The 21,132-nt window shown below is 37.1% G+C and overlaps 2 protein-coding genes across 4 annotated transcripts; both read left to right on the forward strand.

Annotated features, from left to right (window-relative positions):
• The first annotated feature begins 1,238 nt into the window (after positions 1-1,238).
• On the forward strand, positions 1,239-4,484 carry ecm1a (extracellular matrix protein 1a). Of its 2 annotated transcripts, none has more exons than XM_040120924.1 (4): positions 1,239-1,386; positions 1,484-1,740; positions 3,499-3,722; positions 3,925-4,484. In XM_040120924.1, exons 1-3 carry the CDS (start codon positions 1,314-1,316, stop codon positions 3,700-3,702), a joined length of 534 nt encoding a protein of 177 aa, XP_039976858.1. In that variant the 5' UTR covers positions 1,239-1,313; the 3' UTR covers positions 3,703-3,722; positions 3,925-4,484. The 2 variants fall into 2 exon arrangements, with proteins under 2 accessions (XP_039976858.1, XP_039976857.1); XM_040120923.1 differs by having other exon boundaries at positions 3,499-3,704.
• Positions 4,485-5,617: 1,133 nt separating this feature from the next.
• Positions 5,618-20,520, forward strand: LOC120785928 (phosphatidylinositol 4-phosphate 5-kinase type-1 alpha-like). Of its 2 annotated transcripts, none has more exons than XM_040120920.1 (16): positions 5,618-5,750; positions 6,120-6,260; positions 8,651-8,685; positions 8,905-8,991; positions 9,737-9,867; positions 10,031-10,148; positions 10,425-10,577; positions 11,272-11,571; positions 11,696-11,904; positions 12,049-12,132; positions 13,045-13,093; positions 13,178-13,262; positions 13,357-13,524; positions 13,689-13,842; positions 14,845-14,932; positions 15,029-20,520. In XM_040120920.1, the coding sequence occupies exons 2-16, from the start codon at positions 6,218-6,220 to the stop codon at positions 15,032-15,034; spliced, it is 1,710 nt and encodes a 569-aa protein (XP_039976854.1). In that variant the 5' UTR covers positions 5,618-5,750; positions 6,120-6,217; the 3' UTR covers positions 15,035-20,520. The 2 variants fall into 2 exon arrangements, with proteins under 2 accessions (XP_039976854.1, XP_039976855.1); XM_040120921.1 differs by lacking the exon at positions 5,618-5,750 and adding an exon at positions 5,766-6,006.
• The last annotated feature ends 612 nt before the right edge of the window (positions 20,521-21,132 follow it).

Below are 21,132 nucleotides of genomic sequence, written 5' to 3' on the forward strand. Positions count from 1 at the left end.
CCAGTGTTCATGGAGAGGGTGATGCTAAGTCACCAACCGACAAATCACATGGCAAAATTTTCTTTCTGCATGTGGACATTTATCACTTGTAAGGCGAAAAAAAAAATCAACTTATCAGGATCTTGTTTGAGACTTGATGGCAGCTGCATCTTTAATGTTGCCCAAGAGATTTATAAGCTTTATAAGATTCATAAGAGAAAAAAATTACTCATCCCGTGAAGAATGGATTCTTATCTTTTATCCACATTAAAAGTATGTACCAGGCTCTGACCTGATTGTGAGGCTTTATTGTATGTATATTAAATAGGAAACGTCAAGCTTAGCTACATGTTCAGATCATCCAAAAGTTTGACTTAAACTAAACTAATAGGCTTACGTCATACATATTTATAATGGGTGTATGATATTTATGAACACCAGGTGATTTTATTGGATCCTGCATGGGATTGGATTTTTCCATCCAAATATTTAACATTTATAGCTAAGTGTAAATTCAAACCACCAGAAATACAAAACAGACCAATTTAATACTGATGGACACTTATTCTTAATGTTCATATAAATTCACAATATATATTAAATAAAGATATAAAATGCCTCCGATATTACCTGGAAAAGGGGAGAGATTCAGTCAATCAACATCTCTTTAACAGCGCAATGCAGACAGCAGAAATAAGTGTGTGAGAATTGTTTGAACTTTAGAGTGTAAAACAAAGTGATTCACTGATTTCGGGTGAGTGCATCCTTCATTCCACTCACATGTAGCAAGTCAAAACAACGTGAGACATTCAGCATTTTTGGTGAGTGTGAACCATCCTTTGATAACAGGAGGTGCACTCAGCCATTTTTTGAAAACAGGAAGAGAGGGAGTTTACGGAAAGGTCTGTTAAGTTGTGGAAAAAGTTTTGAAAATAATCTGAACAGTTGTGATAAACATGCCAGTCTGCGCCATGATAAAATATTTCAACATTGGCTTTGGTTACTTATTTCTCCAGTGACCAAAGACTTTAAGATTGACCTTGGGACCTTGTTGGAGTAGTTTTGCACATTGCACACGCCAGCAGATATCACTAGTGTTCAAACTCATTTTGTGTTTATCTTGACACCTCCCAACATTATGTTTAACACCCCCCCCACACACACACACACACAAACAATTGCCCATCACCTCTTCCACCCCCACTTCCAAGCATTTCACGCCCACAGACTCACTCCCCTTGCCCATATAAGCTGGTTGCTGATCCAGTCACGATACTTGTTGGAGAGAAATCTTCCTTTTCAGAATTCAGTTCCCACCACAACAGTGTACAGCTATGACTTCAATTGGAGGCTTCACAGGACTTTGGATAGTTGCGCTGCTGACTCTTCATGGTGCAAATTTGGGAGGTGATTTCTCCTACATTCTTTGAGTATTTCCAATTACTGTACTCTTGCAATTGCAATGCTGTAAACCTCTGTGTTCCTTTATGTTTGATTTCCACAGAGACCCAGAGATACTCTCTCAATGAGCCTGATGTCCCTTTTCCGCCCGCCCGTCCCACAGCTCAAAACCTCGCTGCCATTTGCCATCAGGGTCAGGGTCGACCCAGGTACCTGGCCAGCTTCTTCCCAGCCTCCGGTGCTAGTCACTTCCGCCGTCGTGGAAACGCCATCAACCGCCTTGAGTCATGGTACAGTTTGTGCTGCAGTGGACAAGTGGCACAGCAGAGCCACCAGATCCTCTGCTGCGCCCAACAAGCTGTGAGTCCCTGATTGTGTTTGTGTGTGTGTCTGGGGGAGAAATGGAGTCCACAATCCAAAGACAATAATAGACAGACACAACGGTGACTGTGACAATAGACAGACAGGGTGAAATTATAGTCCTGGTTGAAATTATTGGTACCCCTTGATTTTAAGAGCAGAATTTAGAATATCTTCAGAAATAAATGAAAATTAACCCATTTTTTATAATCAAAATAATTCCATAAAATTTCAAAAGTTACTGGACCGAAGAAAATTAAAAAACAAAATATACATAATAGTGAAATAATACAAACACAAAATGTACCCCAGATATAATCATTGGCACCCTTCACTGATATTTGGTTGCAGAACCTTTGGCAACCATGACAGCCTCTAAACGTTTCTTGTAGGCATCTAGATGCTTCTTGCACCTGTCTGCTGGTAGTTTCTGACACTCTTCCATTGCTACGCGTTCAAGCCCTTTCAAGTTTGCAGAAGTCCTTTTGCAATGGCAGATTTCAGCTCTCTCCAAAGGTTTTCAATGGGGTTTAGGTCAGGACTCGTTGCTCGTCATCTGTCCATAGAACATTACCCCAGAAAGACTGCGGCTTAATTATGAAAGTTGAAACCGCCATTCCAGATTGCTCCAGGTCAGCCTGAAGCTCTTGAGATGTCTTGCGTGGTGTTTTTACCACAATCTGCATCAACCTTCGCAGACTTCTCTCATTGAGTTTTTTTCTTAGCATCACGTCCTGGAAGTGTCTTAACAGTTTTATGACTGAAACTTCTTGATAGCATTACAAACTATTGAAACAGGGATTTCAAGATCTTTGGCCATTGCTTTGTAGCCTTTGGAATTGTTACGTTTTTTGATAATAGCATTTCCGATGCTCTCAGACAGCTCTCTTGTCTTCGCCATTGTGAAAAAGAAACTGGAAACAATCAGCTCCTTTTTATGGAGTAAAACCATCATTCATTGGTTAATTTAGGTCATGTGAACACTGAAAATTAAGCACAGACGAGTCTTATTTGTTTTTTTATTTTGTTTGAGGAACTAATTTAAATTCATCAATGGTGCCAATAATTGTTTCAAGGGTACATTTTATGTCTGTATTTTTATTTAACTATATGAAAACATTTTTTTATTGTTGTTCAGTAACTCTGGAAATTTTTTTAAATATTCAGATTATGTAAAATAGGTTAATTTGCATTTATTTCTGAAGGAAATGAACTGAACTGTAGGCTGCACATGTTGAGGAGAGATCCCTTTTATTATTTATTGACAATAAAATTAATGTTTAAGGTGAGGAAACCTGACCGTTCTGTCTAGATACATCAGTGTTTGGATAAAGTGTAACAGTATGCTGCTATATATTTCAAATTTACAAGCATACAGTATATTCCAAAACAGATTATATTATAATCTCTTAAAACATCCTAACCACTTATCAAAAAACTGCTATAAACAAATCCTATGTTTTTACCCACTACACCAAGCACAAATACACAGAGCTGGTAGTTTTAAATGATTTTTTGTTATCTTTCAGCATTTAGATTTTCTTTAGGGTCCTCTACATAAAATCATAGATTAAATGTATAATTTTTCCTAATGCATATAATTCTTTGTGATTTTTTCCCTCACCAAAATACAAACAAAAAAAATATATACGAATTTCAACATAAGTGCACAAAGGGTGGTGAGAATTTGTGAGGATTTCACTTTTCTCTGGCTGAGGTTAAATGCAACTTTGTGACATTAGTATCTTTTTCTCGCAGTGGAAACAAGCTCTGTCTCAGTTCTGTGATGAAGAATATGCCACCATGACTGTCTCATATGAGTGCTGCAAGCACAACGGAGATGCACGGTGGACGTGCTTCGACAGCGAGCTGCCAAACCCAAACTACAACCCAACACCAGGCTACACTGCACCCCAAATCCCCATGGAGCCGGGATTCACCTTCAGCCCAAATTCTTGCTAAAGGTGGAAGAAGAACTCAGTGTAATATAAAAATACACAAAGTTTAAAACAAAAATGAACAAAACAGTTAGGTAAAAGTATCTATAGGTGAAAAATAAAGGATTTTGATAACTTTGAGATGGAGTTAATGTGTTTAGGAGAATATGGACAAGAAGACAAAATAAAAGTTCATCAGTGAAATATGGAAGCTAATGCTGAGCTAATGCTTTTTTTTTTTCTGCAGGTCTTTGTCTCAGGTGCTCAGAAGAAGACAGGGCATAGTGGTTTGGTTTACGCTGTGTAAGGACAATAAAAGCACAATACAGTTTTTCTTTTGTCAGCTCTATATTTTAACCCAGCTTTGTCACGACAACAGGAAACACATTAATTATTACTTGCCTTTCCAAATGACCAATTCAATAATTTCTGACATGTAGTATTCTTTGTTAGAAAAATAATGCCTAATATAAAGACATACAAGTTTTCATATGCTTCTCACATTGTCACTGAACAAGTTATGGACTTGACATAACTTTGGAGAAACATCAGGTCGGCAGCTTCAAAGAAAACCAAAATTGTGGAGTTTTGAAACAAGTTGTCATATTTTTTTCCATTCCTGCATTTATGTAATTAAAACCCACATCTAATAAAACAAGTTTCCACAATGGGTCACTGTTGCATATAATAGTTGGGTGTGTGACATTTAAAGATCGATAATTATTAAGAAAAGTTCGAGAGAGCTGTCCACCCGGAATGGTAATGTGTAGTAAAAGTGACAAATAAAGACCTTAAGACATCCCAAAACTGTCTGACTGAGTTACGATACTGTATATACTGTTAAACTGTAACTATAAGTGAACCAGGAGAGTCATTCGCTCCAGACCGAAACAACTACAAACAAAAAAAACCAAACAAACAAAAAACAATACCAGTACTTTTTCCCGTTTGACTTCAAAATAAAGGTGGAACGCTTTAAATCTGAATCAGTAGAAACACAGTCCATAAAAATGTCATACTTAACGAGTCGGAAAAAGTAATATTCATGATGTGATCATAATATATATATATCATAAAATTTGGCTTTTTCTCTTTAGGTGTTTCTCATCCCAGTCACACCTTCTGTTCAGGCAGTCAAAATAAACATTTTACTGTGTGAAAAGACTAAAGTTTGAAATGAATGTCAAGAGGCTACAATGACACAGGTACTGTTTTGCAGTGGTGGAATGTAACCAAGCACATTAACTCTACTATAATTATGATTTGAGGTAGCTGTGGTTTTAGATCCCAGTCTCTTGAAATACAATACTGTGTAGAGGTCAAGGCACTTTAGATGTTTAGATGCTTATTCATCTTGCAGTACCATCACTGAATCATCTGATTTAGTCATTAAGAACTATCTTCAGCAGCATCATAGAGTCAATGTAGGACGATACATGAAGAGACAGAAGACACTGAGGCAGAACAACTGTGGGAGTTTCTACAAGATACCTGGAACAACCTATCTGCCCTATACCCTGAAAAACTGTGCGCAAGTATTACGAGGAGAATTGGTGCTGTTTCAATCAGTAATTGGTAGTCACACCCAATAGTTGGTTCCTTTTTACTGCATTTTATGTGGCATTATTTCTGAAAGTGTCCTCTTTTTACTTCAAGTGCCTAAGACTTTTGCAATGTACTATATATTGTATTCCCATAAACATAATTTCAAATGTGAAATAATCCTTACAAATGAATGTTTTAATACTTATTTTGATGTATTTATGTTTTACTATATTATAATATTTTAAATGTAACAAATAATGATATATTTTTGTCTTTATTTCGGGGTGGTGTACACAATAAAGTTTAATAAAGTTTGAACAAAGTGTTATTTGACATTGTATTTTATTCTGAAAGAAACTTTCAGCGGAAGTGCTGTGCTCGCTCTCGCTAGCAGAGTAGAACAAAAACTGCTGCTTCCGCATTGCTTCCTTGTTTATTAGTTTTAGGAAAAACAGTGCCTTAAGAAGAGAAAAGGTTTGTTTTTTTCTCATCCTGGAAACCACAAAAACTCCTCTGTAAGATTTTCAAGTGAGTGGACTGTTTGTTTGTATTGTTTCATGGTCAGTTATTAGTGTAACTGGTTTGGTTTAAGTTAGAAAAGTTTAAGCAGAGTTAGCAGCAAGCTTCTTCGCCTTTATTTCGTTAAATGCCGCAATCCGGACATCCCGGTAGCTATTATGATAGCATGTTGCAACATGCACTGTTTTACCATTCAGTACCACTTCCTTAAGTTACATTAATTCAAGACACAGGTTATATCCAGATCAGCTCCTCCATCAGCAAAGTAAGTCAACGTGGCTGTTGTCAATATTTGTGGCATGAAGTCATCAGGAGTGGGGTTTTTTTTTTTTTTTTGGGTTTTTTGTTTTGTTGATGGGCTACTTTTTGTCCATATAGGTCCCCCACCGACTTGAAGGGCACTCTCCGAGAAAGCTGACAAGGACATACTCGGGATCTGAGTCTCCAAACAAGTCTGAGTTCAGTTACAGCTCTGAATGGCCACAGCTGCAGAGGAGCCTCCAGGGCTCCAAAGTGGCAGTAAGTACTGTGTTATTATACACCACCTAGGAATAGGGATGTTGTCATTTCATGCTACTTTCAAACTTCTACTTATACAAGTTACTTCACCAGTTAAGAAAAGTGTTATTCTGTTATAAATTAATCTATGCAACAGTGTGTAAAATTAAAGCTGAAATGATGAGTTGATTAAAAGATTAGTCGATTGACAGAAAAGTAAAACTAGTTTAATAAAGTCATTTTTCACAGTTCATGGTTCTCGCTTCTCAAAAGTGGGGATTTGCTGCTTTTCCTTGGCTTGAATGATAATAAACTGAATAAGGTTTGACTATTGCTCAAAACACGAAATTAGAAGGGGTCACATTGGGCTTTGGATAATTGTGATAGGCATTTCTCACTATTTTCTGAAGTTTTTCAACCCAAACCACCAGTTGATTAATTGAGAAAGTAACCAGCCATCATGAAAATAATCATTAGTTGCATAAAAATAAACATAAACATAAAAATATTTAAAATGACTTCCACCTCAACCAGCTACAGCAGGAAAATGATGTTTACACATTAATGTAATAATAATAATCTAATGTTAAAACAGTCACAGGGGAACATTTTCTGCATAGAGTACCTTCACCTTTGATACTTAAAGTACATTTTGTTAATTATATTGGAACACTTTTACATAAGTAACACTGTCATTGCAGTTTTTTTTTTACTTGAAATGAAGTATTTTTACAGTGTGTTATTCATACTTTTATTTGAGTAAAGGATCTGAATACTTCCTCCATCACTGATACAGATAAACAAGCACTGGCCCAAGTTATTGATCCTGTTGTTGTACATTTTTGCAGCAACTCAGCAGCTTGTCAGACATGGCTAGTTAGATAGTTTACATTACAAACATCCATCTTCCTAGTTCAATACACAGCCTGTACGATGGTGGCTGGACCCTCGTAAATGTAATCCTCAGATTCCTCCATATTAGGTCTATTGTTTGTATACACTCAGTTGCCAGTTTATTAGGCACAGCTTACTCAAACTAAAGCAGTCAAATACCTTCACGAAATTTCATATCATCAGTCTCTGTTGAACTTGAAGTGTGACTGAACTTTATGATCATTCTAAGGATGTGGTTTTTGGTTGTGTTGAATTGTGTTGTGTTATACTGAGAGTTTTTTCTAATATTTATTCTACCCTCATTGATATAAATGGGGTGAAGCAAATAAACTGAAAACTGAGTGTACATGAGCAGTTGGAAATGGGGCCATTTAACTAAGCTTCAGGACGGCACACATCAAAGGTTTTGAAGGGACACCCCACTGATTTCAGTTTTGCTCTTACGTAAATTTGGAGGACTCCTAATTGTCAGATTAAAAAAAGATTGATATGATACTTCCTCAAACTAGTTCTCAAAAGCGTCTGCCTGTATATCCTTAGCTCCTTCAGTTTTGTTTCCATTTAACTATTTGCACATTAGCAAAATAATGTAATTGTAGGGTCAACATAATTCTGTCCTGGATTATTTTTTTTATATCGAAAATGTTGATATTGAACATACTGTATCTACAAAGTATTTGCTTTCAATATTTTTGTTTGGATATGTAATCAGTATCTGTGCATGGCCATTTAAAATAAATTATGTTTAAGCCTGGGCCATTTAAACCACTTTTTAGGACAATAAATTCTGACTTTTTATCCCCAGTATCGGTCAAGCCTCAAAAATGTTGAATCCAAAATTTACTGTAATTCAACCAGTAACATATTATTTTTAGACCTTCTTACCTTGATAAATACCCATGACTTTTAAACTCCACAGCCCCAGTTTGTGAGACTCGCTTTTTCTTTTAAATTTGTAGTCTGAGATAACCCTGATGATGTCACTACCACTGGCCAGGGTCATTTTCTCAGACTTGACAAAGCTCCTCCAGCATTTTCAGTGGCTCAGCAACTACTCAACCATTAATAATTCATGTAATATGCAAGTAAACTGAAAAGGAGACAGTCATCACACACTGTTATGTCGTTTAACCTTTTAGAGAGTGGTCTTTAAAAGACAAAAGTTAACTATTTAGGTCTAATGTTGACTTTGGACGCCCAGGAACATAACTTTTTATTGTAGAGATCAGGAAATTCATTGACGCTGTATGAACTCACTTTAATAGTAATAGCAAACTTATGTCATTCCTCCCATTGCACGCAAAGACATTCAGAGTCAGTTCTGGAGTGCGTCTGCATGCTTGCATCAGAGCTCCGCTACACTCTCTGTTTACAAGATTAGGGAAGGATGTAATCTTTCTCAGGCTGTGTTGTTTAATAGTAATTCATACAGTGTGAGAAGTGCATTTATTTGATTTCCTCTCCCTCCTGTGTAATTCTTGTATAACTTGTAAGTTCCTCCTTTTTTCTCACTCCAGATTTGACTGGGACTCGAAAAAATGCTTCTCCAGAGGTAAGAAATAATTGGAAATGATTTGTTAGGAGGAAATGCATTATCCGCCGCTGGGTCAGTTAGGAAATGCACATTGCATACATCTTAAACCGTTTGGAATTTACCAATTATTAGCTGACACATCCTCTTTTCCTTCCTCTTTGAAACATTTTGCTGCAAACGTGCAATGAATTATTTGCCTCTTGCAAATTCTCCCTTCTGCCATGTTTCTGTTGACAGGGTCCAAGCACTAGCATGTCTCAGACCATGAAAAAAACAATCGGCCATCGTGGAATTGATCCCACTGGGGAGACGACGTACAAAAAGGTGGGAGATCAGCTCATCATTGACTGACACACATTTACATTCCCTCACTTAGAGCTGTAACTAATGATTACTTTCATCATCTGTTGATCTGCCTGTTATTTTCTTGATTAATCGCTTTGTGTATAAAACGTCAGAAAATAATGAAAAATGTCCATCATGAACGGCCAGAGGTGACATCATCATATGTCTTGTGTTGTCTGACCAAGAGTCCAAAACCCAAACCCAAAGTTTTGTAAAGATAATTTTGATAATGAAAAGTTGACTTAAACGATGAGTGTATTATCGAAATAGTTGCAGATTAATTATCTGTTGATTGAGTAATCAGTTAATTAATTTGTTGCAGCTCTACACTCACTGTTAATGTTTAAAAATATCAAAAACCTTCTGTGTAAATAGAGGCAGTTTATATTTTCTGTTTCTTGTCTTGCTTGTCCAGTCCTGTTGTGGGGATTTCTTATGATTGGTTAACTTAATAGATATTGATATTAACTTAATAAATACAGTATAGATGGAGTTTGGGGCTTGTTATGTTTTGATCAACAGCCATTTTCTGTTGATTTAAAGCATGATAACTCACAGACTTGAGGTTTGTAAATCATCCTGATGTGTAGTTTAATTCATATTACATCTGAGGACTTTAAAATGTGCACTGTCACCATACCTGCCTCTGTGATATACTATGTTTTATCATTAATTTTAAGCCACATTTGTCATTTGAAACACGTTAGTTTTCTCTTTCTTCCAGACAACCTCATCAGCCCTGAAAGGTGCTATCCAGTTAGGCATCACGCACACGGTGGGAAGCTTGAGCCAAAAACCCGAGAGAGACGTGCTACTGCAGGATTTTGAAGTTGTGGAAAGCATCTTCTTCCCAAAGTGAGTCTTTTAGATTATCAAGTAAGGATATGTTGAAAAGATGTCGAAATGCATGCTTTATTTCTTGTATTGGGATGTTTTGTGTGTACAACATTAATACTCCTTCACTTAACCTCCCTCGTATATGGTGTAATCTTGTGACTCTTCTGTCTTTTACTGGCAGTGAGGGCAGCAACCTGACACCAGCACATCACTATGGAGACTTCAGGTTCAAGACGTACGCCCCTATCGCCTTTCGCTACTTCAGGGAGATGTTTGGCATCCGTCCTGATGACTACATGGTATTCTTGTTTACTCAGCATCTGTTATACTGAAAAATGTGCAAAAAAGCTTGCGGAATATTGAGGCTCTGAAGAAAGGGAAAGAGCTGTGAACTATAAGAGGAAAGGAGTAATTGAGGAACTGTTGAGAGTGAAACTAGGGAAATGTTGACATACTAGAGGTGGAGATGCTGATGATGTAAATGCAGAGTTTACAGTTTCTTCCAGTGTTAAGTCTGTCATGTAGTCTGGTTTTGTTATCATGTGTGTAACCACTTTGCTCTGGTCTGGTTACAGTATTCTCTGTGTAATGAGTCACTGATTGAGCTATCAAACTCTGGCGCCAGTGGATCTCTTTTCTACGTCTCAAGTGATGATGAGTACATCATTAAGACAGTGCAGCACAAAGAGGCAGAATTTCTGCAGAAACTGCTTCCAGGATATTTTATGGTAAGATCCAATGAGGGACTACAGGAGCCTGAAGGTATCCACAGAATGAATGTGCATGTGACTGTTCCACCCAATAAAACCACGGACTGGCTCCTAATCATTATCCTCGTGTCCATTAATCCATCAAATGCCAAGTCTTTGATGCCATTGGTGCTGTTAAAATGAAACTTGGAAAGTAGAACAACTACAGTTGAAGTGATTCATTAGTAGATTAATGGATTAGATGATCAACTGAAAATTAATCTACAGTTATTTTGATAGATGGATTGATAGTTTCAGTCATTTTTCAAGCTAAAATGTCAAACATTTACTTGTTCTAGCTTCTCAAATTTTAGGATTTGATGATTTTCGCTTACATATATGTCATATATTATTTGCCTGACTGTGGCTAATGTTTAATATTTAAGACACTACTGTTTGGTTTTGATTTGACAGAAACTGGGGAGATGATGCATTTTACCACCACCATGTGTCTGCATTTTCAGAATTAACAGACTGGCTCGAGGTCTACAATTTGATGTCAAATAAGACGACTTTCTTGTTAATGAATGTCTACTCATTTATTCAATTTGTTCATCATTTATTTATTTTTAAGTTTACTTAGTCAAACACTCACTTCACTTTCTAGGGAATCACGCAGACACTTGTTTAATACTGTTTTGATATTTTACCTTTCTCTTCTTTCCTCCTCTAGAACCTGAACCAGAACAAGCGGACCTTATTGCCAAAGTTTTACGGACTCTACTGTGTCCAGGCAGGGGGTAAAAATATCCGTATTGTGGTCATGAACAATCTGCTCCCGAGTGCTGTACGAATGCACCTCAAATATGATCTAAAGGGCTCCACCTATAAGCGACGAGCCTCAGCTAAAGAGAGGGAAAAGGCTGTGCCCACATACAAGGACTTGGATTTCATGCAGGACATGCCTGACGGGCTGTTACTTGAGGGTGACAAGTACAGTGCTGTTTACAAGACCATCCAGAGAGACTGTCTGGTGAGAACTATTGATAAATGCCTTTCTAAAAATGAGGCTACAAGCATGATGTTGTCAAATTCACTTTAGGTAAAACACACAGTCACTTGTCTCACAGTACTTATGCTGCTTGATTTCCATTCAGCTCTTGCAGAGTTTCAAGATTATGGACTACAGCCTTCTGGTGGGAATCCACAATATAGATCAGGCCTGTCGAGAGCAGGCAAGTGAAGAGGCGGTGGCAGCGGCCATGGACCAGAGGAGGCCACAGGGCCAAAAGTCCCTGTACAGCACTGCTATAGAGGCCATCCAGGCAGAGGCAGGGAGCATGGGATCACTGGACACAGGGGACAAGTGAGTGACAGGGTTTCTGTGGCCATAGAATGGTCATATGTGAGGCAACTTGCTTTTAACAATTTCTCTCAACACAATGAAGTGTTTACTGAGAGGAATGACAGAGCACTAAATTATATATTTCTTTTTATTTTTATTTTACAGAACTGGAGGAATACCAGCACGAAACTCAAAAGGCGAGAGGCTGCTGGTGTACATTGGTATCATTGACATTATGCAGTCCTATAGGTAAACAGTACATACTACTACTAATACTAAAAACTACTTCTTCAGTCGTTGCCACTTACACAGTGTCTACATAATCCAATTCGTAAAACTAGCTTGATAGCAGTGCAGCAGCAGCTTCCTCCATCTGCGTCTACACAGGAATGCGTTCAGGCACAATACTGAGTTTATGTTACACGTGTTTCGGCATCAATTAGAACCCAGCATGTAAAATGGAAGAAAGAAGACTAAAACTATAAAATGTGCCATTACTCAGCCTGCGTATACAGCAATACAGCTGACAGTTAGCTTGTATTGATTTGAATAGAAGCTATGAGACGAATAACAGAAAAACACAGCTGAAACGCCTCCTGATTAAACCGTCTTTTATATGTCAAGAAACTGACCGTTTATAGAAAATTGTTATGCTGTTGCATTTTCCAGAAAAAGCTCTACTCTTTGAAGGAGGCAAGGATTCTGCTGGAGAACTAATCCCATCCAATAAACATGCATGAACATTAAATCTTTAAGTAAAATTAATTATACCAAAAATATAGCACATTAGAAGGAGGCTAGGATGTTGGAGGCGGAGTGTGGTACTACAGCAGCAAATTGCACTGGCATGGGAGTATTAGCAGAGTAATAGAGAGAAGTGTCAGTTAACAATGGCTGCACCATACACCTGCATGAATATGATTGGATGTTACTATCCAGCCGGTGGCCTAACAGCTGATAAACGAGCCAGTGATTGCGAAGCAGTGCAAGCACGACTTCAGTGCCCAGCCTGAGCTAATGCCAAGCTCCATTTTTTTCTTTAAATGCAGGAATCAAGTTTTAAGTGGATGTTGGTTTAATGTTTTAGTCTGTTATGTAGAACCAAATACGTTTGATCCAGAACCTCTCTAAGTAATCTACACATCATGTGCCAATTTTCAGATTAGTGAAGAAGCTTGAACATTCATGGAAAGCGCTGGTTCACGATGGGGTAAGGTACCTCTACCAGCCTCAGTTTATTTTGTTTTAAATTAAAAAATACAGATATTAACTTGTAATAACTCCTTTTCTTCAGGATACTGTATCAGTACACAGACCAAGTTTTTATGCGGAACGATTTCAGAAGTTCATGTGCAGTACAGTCTTCAGGAAGATCTCCTGTATGTATATACTGTATCTGTGGGTGAGAATTAATACATAATATCAGTCTAGTTTTACAGGTTCTAAAATAACACGTTTTGCTTTTGTATCTAGTGAAAACCTCCCCATCTAAGAAGTGCCGTGCAGTGGCTTATGGTCCTTTGAGAAAAGCAACTAGCACTGGGCCTCTTCCTTTGACCCAAACCAGCTGCAACAACCAGCAGCCTTTACTCCAACGAGAAGGCAGTTCTGAGACCAGGGAAGACACTGAAGGAGAAAACGGTAAGAACAAGAAAAAGGAGAAAAGGGCAGCTTCCACTGTAGTATGGGAAACAACTGATGTGTACTGATAACTTCAGAGATTCAATTTTTCAGCGTGTACCAGCTTGTGAAGTGCTTCTTTCACAACAAGGTATTAAGAGTTTTTCCGCCCCGTTCCACCCCAGTCATGCAGGCAGGTCGTCCTGACCTCCTCCCAAAGACCTTACCACCCAGCGACGCTGTTGGCAACGCTGCTGAAACTGCCGTCTGCTCCTCCCTGGGAAACTCTGACTTCACTGCCTCAAGCCAGCCCGTGACTCAGTCTCAGGACACATGCAGGTCAGTGAGAGTTGATTTAAACAACACATCGATCAAAGAACAGGAGCACAGCACCCCCAAGAGGTGAGAGGGAAATGTACACATGAAGATTAGCATTTTAATGAGAGATCCTCTGCAGTAAATGGATTCAATAAATAGTTGAGCCCTGTCATAGAGTTATTCAGATTCAAGTGTATTTTCTTACAATATGCGGGTGCTACCAGATATCCAAATATACTGTATAATGTCTAAAAACAGATCCAAAACAATTCTACCAGGTCTAACTGCCTAGTTGGTTAGGTGCTTCATGATATCTCTTTTAGAGATCAGTTAAAAATCTATACATACTGCACTGACAGAAACAACTGCTAGTTCTTGCTTTGGACATAAAATACTCTCAGTTGCCAGATTATTAGGTATACCTAGCCAGAACTAATGGCTAGTCTGCCCTCGTTGATATAAATTGACTGGAAAAAAGATTAGAAACACTTCTCAGTATAACACAATACAATTCAACAGCACACAAAAACTATTTTCTCACAGGCCACATGTATTAGACAGTGTTTTAGTGAAGTTGTACGTATTTAAAATTTTACTTAAAATCCAAAGTTTTCAGTTTCAAGAAGTTGGCCGGGAGTTGAGGCTCAGGCAGACCTTCTTTTCAGGCTGTGTACATGCCTTTCTTGGCTTGACCTAACTGGAACCATCGACAACCCAATTGTAATTATTTCACTGGTGGACCTATTGTAGGTCGTACACAGATTGGAAGTGAGGATGCCTGAGAGTATAAGATGAAGGCAAGACAGTACAGCATCTTTAGAATGGCCATCCAGTGGCAAACATCAGGAAACATGTCATGAAAACTAAAACTAAATTACAGTTCTCTTTAAAAAAAAAAAACAAAACTTGTAAGCTTGGTTGGAAAACAGAGAGTCTTTGTTTTCTTAATAAAATGTATATTCAATTGACCTAGTGTATCATACTATATACAAGTTCAATGCACTTCCCCTTTTCTGGTTTCAGAGCTCAGTTTGGGACTCTTGAAGAAAGTATTGGTGCTGACGATGTAATCTCACTCGGCGACATTGTTCCTAATACAAGCAAATGTTCTGTAAGTTGATTTTCTCAAATTTCCCAGGCTTTTCCGTGACGCTTTTTACGTGCGCGTAGTGGTTCTCTAACCAGGTTCATTGCTTTTGGTTTATAGGTGTAGATGTGGGAAAGAGTACACGACTCAAATGAACCTGAAACAAAATTGGAGGATGTTCTGAGCATGGATGAAATGTTACAGCCGCCTTGGTGTGATTTGAGGTACCAAAATTGGAAAAGTGTATCAGCGAGACCAAATTGGATCTTAAATGAATTTTTGTTATTATTTTTGCACGTTGACTTCCAAATCTCAACATGGTATGAGCATGTTAGTCGGTGGTTGTGTTTTGACATTAGTAACAGCGGGTAAATGAATGCTGTGGTTATTGAACACTATTATTCATCTCATAGGAATGCTTATATGCACAACCAAAGAATGTTCTTGGCACTGATGTTCTCAACTAAAACAGTGTTTGGTGTAGAGTGTAACAGGAGAATTTTGCATTATTTGAAAACAAAACTTCTTCATTCAAGCCCAGTTATTTTGAATTAATTGTGTAGTTTTTGGAATTAATTCCTCTTTTTTTTTATACCACATTGCTGTATCAGATCCTCATGCGTACTTGGCTCTGTAAGTGTCATGTGTCTGGAATACTATACATGCTCTATGTTTAACCTACACACTTTAACACAAAACTATATTATCTGGATTATCTGGACACAGTTTTAATAAAATGGTTTATTTTATAAAGAAATTAATGTGTTCATACGTGGTAATCTTTAGTTTTTTTTCAGATTACTCTAAATGCTGGAAAGAGAGGTGATCCTCAGCTTGTAGTTTCTATTTAACCAGCTGTTCTAATGGACCTGTACTTCCGTAGAGATGTTCACATCAGAAGGTTATTTTATAACAATTTGTTTTGTTTTTTAATACGTATACACTGTACGATCTGATATCAATTTCAGGTTTAGTTTGTAGACGGCTTACGACCAAATGCAAAGAACGATACTCAGATGGCTGTGGACAAAGTGCCGCAATAAACAGTGACCTGGGGCCTGTCTCATGAAGTAGTGAGTTAGTCAGCTAAGTTTGGAGTGAACCTCGTCTTTTCAGTGTCATGGAGAAAAGCTGGAATTTGACCTTGAGCGGTTGCCATGGTAACTAATGCCACTGACCAAAACCTGCAAGGAGCTGTTTACAGCAGAAATATAGAACTATAAGAACCACCTTCTCACTAATCAAGTGAGGAGTACCAAAGAGCACAGCGCGACTTTACTACAAATTGGTACAATCACTTTGTTTTCTATTATCATTTATGATGTTGGAAATAGTATTAGTAGGAAGTGTTTGCAGTATAACCAGCATCCCACCCTGGCATCAAATAGTAAAGCAGAGCATGGCTAGTTAGTGGCAGTACTTAATAAAATTTAGTGTTGCTTGTCAATTGCGCTTATTGGGCTTTGTTGCCAATTTTTCCAATTTTCCCAATTTCCGTTCTATATTTGCTGTTCATCACTGAAGCCCTAGAGAGCATTTGGTTATTTTGCACATTTAAGGATAAGACCCTGTCATATACACTCAGTTGTGAGTTTATTAGGTACACCTAGTGAAAACTAATGCAGTTTAATGCAACAGCCCTGCAATGACTCCTACCTTCGCGAAGGTGATAATGTTCTCTGTATAATTAGACCGCAGTAGTCTTAGACAGGTGTATCTAACAAACTGAGTGTATATAACAAATGGACACAGTGTCCTTGATGTATAACACCAAGAATTAGACCTCACTAATATCATCCGACTGAAAAGCTGCACCAGCAGCAGTTTCAGACCTGCGATAGAGACGTGCTGATGTGCACCATGTGCAGGCAAACAAAGTAACTGCGTTCAGCAGTTCAGACACAGGGGCCACCTTGCCAATGAGTGACTTGCTTATGTTTTATTGTCCCTTTTCTGTCCCCCTAGTTACTTTTGAGAAAGCCATAAAAAAAACCAGGGTGGGGTGCGCAAAAAAAAAAAAAATTAGCGATGTAGGTTTGTAAGAGTTTTGACTTTGCTGCTGAATATTTGAACCATAGACTTGGGTGGTCCCACATTTATTAATTGGCACTCTTCCACTATTTGCTGTGGTCTGCTGCTAAAAGTAAACATAGTTATGCATAAAGTAAATATGATATGGATTACACAAATTTAAGTGATCAATTACTTTCCACTCTAGGCTGCTTATAGACTAGAGTGGGAAGCCTATATATATTTTCACATTGATTTATGATGTATTGCCCTTAGTATTTGATTGTGATGTATTCATGTTCCCGTTTTTTGTATTCAAAGGGTACATTAAGTTTTTCCTAAACATGACTTACATTAATTAGTTATATTAATCATAATTTTATGATAACTTTTGTTGCTGCATTTTACCCACAGGGATAAGCATCTTCACCCCTTCTCCTATTAAATTCAGTGTCGCTGATTTGTTGATGTTACATGTGATTGGCCTGTTATTAAAAACTGTGCCTCTGTCATGTTGCACAAGCTCATAGCTGGACCAGTAAACCCAGGGTTAACGGAGCCAGTTGTATGAGCTTTGTGCGATGAGTTATCCAGAAACGGCAATGTTTAGTGTAGAGGGGCTGGCTGACAACTTCAAAAGAGATTTTTGAGACAGGCCCCAATTATGGAATGGTTGCTATTTTTTTCACTATGGAAATATTGTGATGGCTGCCTGATGTGTGAAAGTAAACAAGACAAAACAATTTGTCTGCTTTTTGTAAACTAAAACTGGTTGAATTAGTATTGGTGATTTGATACAAGTTTTTTTTTTTTTTACCGCTCAAAATGGTTGTGCAGTATTTTAACTAGATGTGATGGTTGGGTAACTTTTAACTTTAACTAATCATCTGTATGCGTGAATGAATAGACTGTGCAATACATTAAGTGAGTTGACAATTTTCCAACTAAGATAAGATGAACGTGCATCATTTGGGCATTTTTATACATCCTGTAAATGGTATTTTATACTTTTGGCTGTTACATCAAACTGTCAGACAATGCTCTGTGGGTCATTCCATGTCAAAGCAGACTGAATCCAGGAAAGTGGTTGTAGCACAAACTTTGTAGGATGGGAGACAAACATGTTCTCAGTATGAGTGAACCATTAATGACTGCATGCCTGTTGATTTTCTACAAGGCCCTACATTTGGAAAAAAGAGCAAAATCCCTAAATAAGAGTGATATTGAGGGTATTATAAACCCATTATTTTGCACCCATTTGATATTAATCATTATTTTTTCTTCAAATACAATCTCTCATTAATTTTGCACCAATATTTGAGGTCTCTAATGAACAGGAAGATATTAGGAGTAAAACAAAGTGTGAAGCATTGTTCAGTCATTTCCATAGGACCAAAATTGTATGTAGAAAGAACATGAAAATGTATGTGGAAATAGCTTAATTTATGGTCATTTAGTGTACAAAGTTCCAGTGTCCTTCCGTGTTCCCTTCATAGGTAAACACATGTAGTTAAAGGCATTGTTTTATCTCTAGAAAATAAACTTCCATAATGAAGAAGCAGGGTCTTCCCTTCTTATCTCTACTTATATGTGCCCCAGCCTCTGAAATATTGATTGGAGTAAAGAAATACATGTTTCTGTTGGCTCACTTTACTATAGGTCATTAACACAAGCTACAGTATTTTCTTTACTGTCAGGGTCTCATTATAGAAAAAGGCAGTAACTCTGGTAGATTCCATATTGAATGGAGTGGTTAAATTGTATATTCCATATTTAAAAAATAATGAGATACTCATTAGTTGCTTTATTGAAAATGAGGTGCAATGTAGCAAATCATGTACTAGAAATTACATGTGACAAAAACTATTGGCCTTTAACCATTTAACAGGACTGAATTGGGTACATGCCTGGTGTTTTCTTGATAACACGTAAGGGCATGTACTGATAATTACACTGTGTGACATGTTTCAGCATGCATATTAGTGCACTTTCAACAGGTAGCTTTCTAACATGCACACTGTAAAATTACATGTATGAACACATCCAACCTTTTATGTTGAAACACATTTAGATACTCCCACTGGAGCTTGAGGGGGCCATTTAGGATACCACTTATTCTTCCATATACCAGAGGTTTTATTAAAATATTTCACTTATTATCAACATCCAGGACCTTCCCAGAGACACAGTTCCCATCTCAAATGCCCTCCATTCCAATGAGGATACAGAAAAAAATGTTTATCCTTAAGTTATTACAATTTCTATGACACAGGAATTCAATAACTATGGAGATACTGAAGCAAAAAATGTAACACTGGAATGTACTTTTTTCTGCCATAGGTAAAATATCTCTCAAATCTGTGTCTATTTTTGCATGAAAAACAGAAGGACATTGTTACTTGGTGCCCTTAATAACATACATCAAGCAATTTCCATGTACATTTTTATGTGTCGGACTAGCTACCCCATAAACCAAATAGGCCACCATGACTTGTTATAGTCTTAATATCATCATCATGGCCATTAGTGGCAGAGACTTAAAATAATGGCAAAAAATTTATAAAATATTGTATTTGCAGAAAAAATAAAGATTGATCATATAAGTGCAAAGATGTGGATTAGTAGTACCCTCAATATCACTCTCATTTAGGAATTTTGCACTTTTATACAAATCTAGGGCCTTATAAAAATAAAATTACATGTAGTTCAGACTTTTAATGAATGCTTTAAATCGCATAGAGAAACCATGCTTGTCTTCCATCCTACAAAGTTTAGTGAGGCTAGGCACAATAGTGGTGAAGATATTAATGCACAAACATGGTTTCCCAAATAAGCCATTTTAGCCAAAGGCTATAAAAATGAAATAATATCAAGGGTCAAAAAAATATGAAAACATGTGATTTAAACAGAAATATTTTTGCAGGCCTTGGTTTTAGGACACATTCATGTTACAGACGTGGTTTGAAAAAATCTGAACATCATTATCTGATTTGACATGGAATTACCCATGTCCCAAAATTAAAAGTTAAACCTTATTGTAAAAACTCCAAAGCCATTAAACATGCAGCCTATGAAACATGTAAATAGTCATATTTATTATATTATTTATTACTGTATGTATTTCTCTGGTTTCCAAAATGTTTGCTAATGGTGACGACTGATTGAAAATGTGCCTTTCTTTAGCACAACAAACCTGTATCTGTAATCAACGTCAACTTTTCAATACACTTGAACAGCTGACTTTATGATGATTTTGGTTATTGTCATAACAACTGTTAAATCATCCTGTATTTATTTCTGTAGACTTCAATTCATCTTCACTTGCTTTTGAATTGTTTACAATAAATGTGTGCACATCTGTATAGTTTTGGGGGTTCATGTTTTTGTACACTTGTACCTGAAGTTATTAAAAAAAAAATCCATTTTGCTTTTGGTTTACTATATTGCATTATACAGATTTTGAACTTTTTATGTCTCTATGAGTGTTTAGTGATATGACAATACATACTATAAGACAATATTAATTAGTCAACCATTGGGCAATTCTACAATAATTAATAAGGCAGCTATCCCTTTTATATTTCTTGGTGTATTACACCCCCACAGTGTTACAGATTAATAAACATGACTGGTTTATGGAAAAGTTGGATTCTATTTTTGAATTGATAAAATGAAATATGTTGATTAGTCAGATATCTGAATGACTGGATTGGCCAAAAGATATACACTTCCCCGTTTTACTCATCAACAGCTTCTCAGTTGATTTTCCAGAAAATGTATGATATCAGTACAAAATTACATATACCCTGACAGAGGATTTTATCCATATCGCCCAAATCATAGTCTGTATTTGAGCTATAATTAAATTCAATTTGATTCTACTCTGTTATGAGCTGTCTCAATTACAACTGATGAAGACTGTGAAATGCAGTGGAAAAAAAACTAGCAAGCAGATTCTTATCTATTCTATTCTGAGCTATCTCCGTGACAAACAAGTAAACCTTTGAGTTTATCTGTATAATACCTTTTTATGTAAGAATATTCTAGTTTATTCTGTGCTATCTTTACAACAACTGAACCAACTCCATCCGCTTTAGAAGATGGGGCTGAAAGTTCAAGAAAAAAAGAACTAGTAAGTGGACCTTGAGTTAAGGTCTATTGCAATCTGCTATTCGTTAAAAAATTACAGTTTAGGAAACCTGGCCAATCATATT

Source organism: Xiphias gladius, chromosome 24 (genome assembly GCF_016859285.1).
Source record: "Xiphias gladius isolate SHS-SW01 ecotype Sanya breed wild chromosome 24, ASM1685928v1, whole genome shotgun sequence".
In the NCBI taxonomy this organism is placed as follows: Eukaryota; Metazoa; Chordata; class Actinopteri; order Istiophoriformes; family Xiphiidae; genus Xiphias; species Xiphias gladius.

Bases quoted from the DNA above. Each gene is read 5' to 3' on its own strand.
- ecm1a (XM_040120924.1), top strand. From the start codon at position 1,314: ATGACTTCAATTGGAGGCTTCACAGGACTTTGGATAGTTGCGCTGCTG. The intron at 1,387-1,483 runs GTGATTTCTCCT...TGATTTCCACAG, and splicing joins TCATGGTGCAAATTTGGGAG to AGACCCAGAGATACTCTCTC. The intron at 1,741-3,498 runs GTGAGTCCCTGA...TTTTTCTCGCAG, and splicing joins TCTGCTGCGCCCAACAAGCT to TGGAAACAAGCTCTGTCTCA.
- LOC120785928 (XM_040120920.1), top strand. From the start codon at position 6,218: ATGGCCACAGCTGCAGAGGAGCCTCCAGGGCTCCAAAGTGGCA. The intron at 10,149-10,424 runs GTATTCTTGTTT...GTCTGGTTACAG, and splicing joins TCCGTCCTGATGACTACATG to TATTCTCTGTGTAATGAGTC. The intron at 12,133-13,044 runs GTAAACAGTACA...GCCAATTTTCAG, and splicing joins GACATTATGCAGTCCTATAG to ATTAGTGAAGAAGCTTGAAC.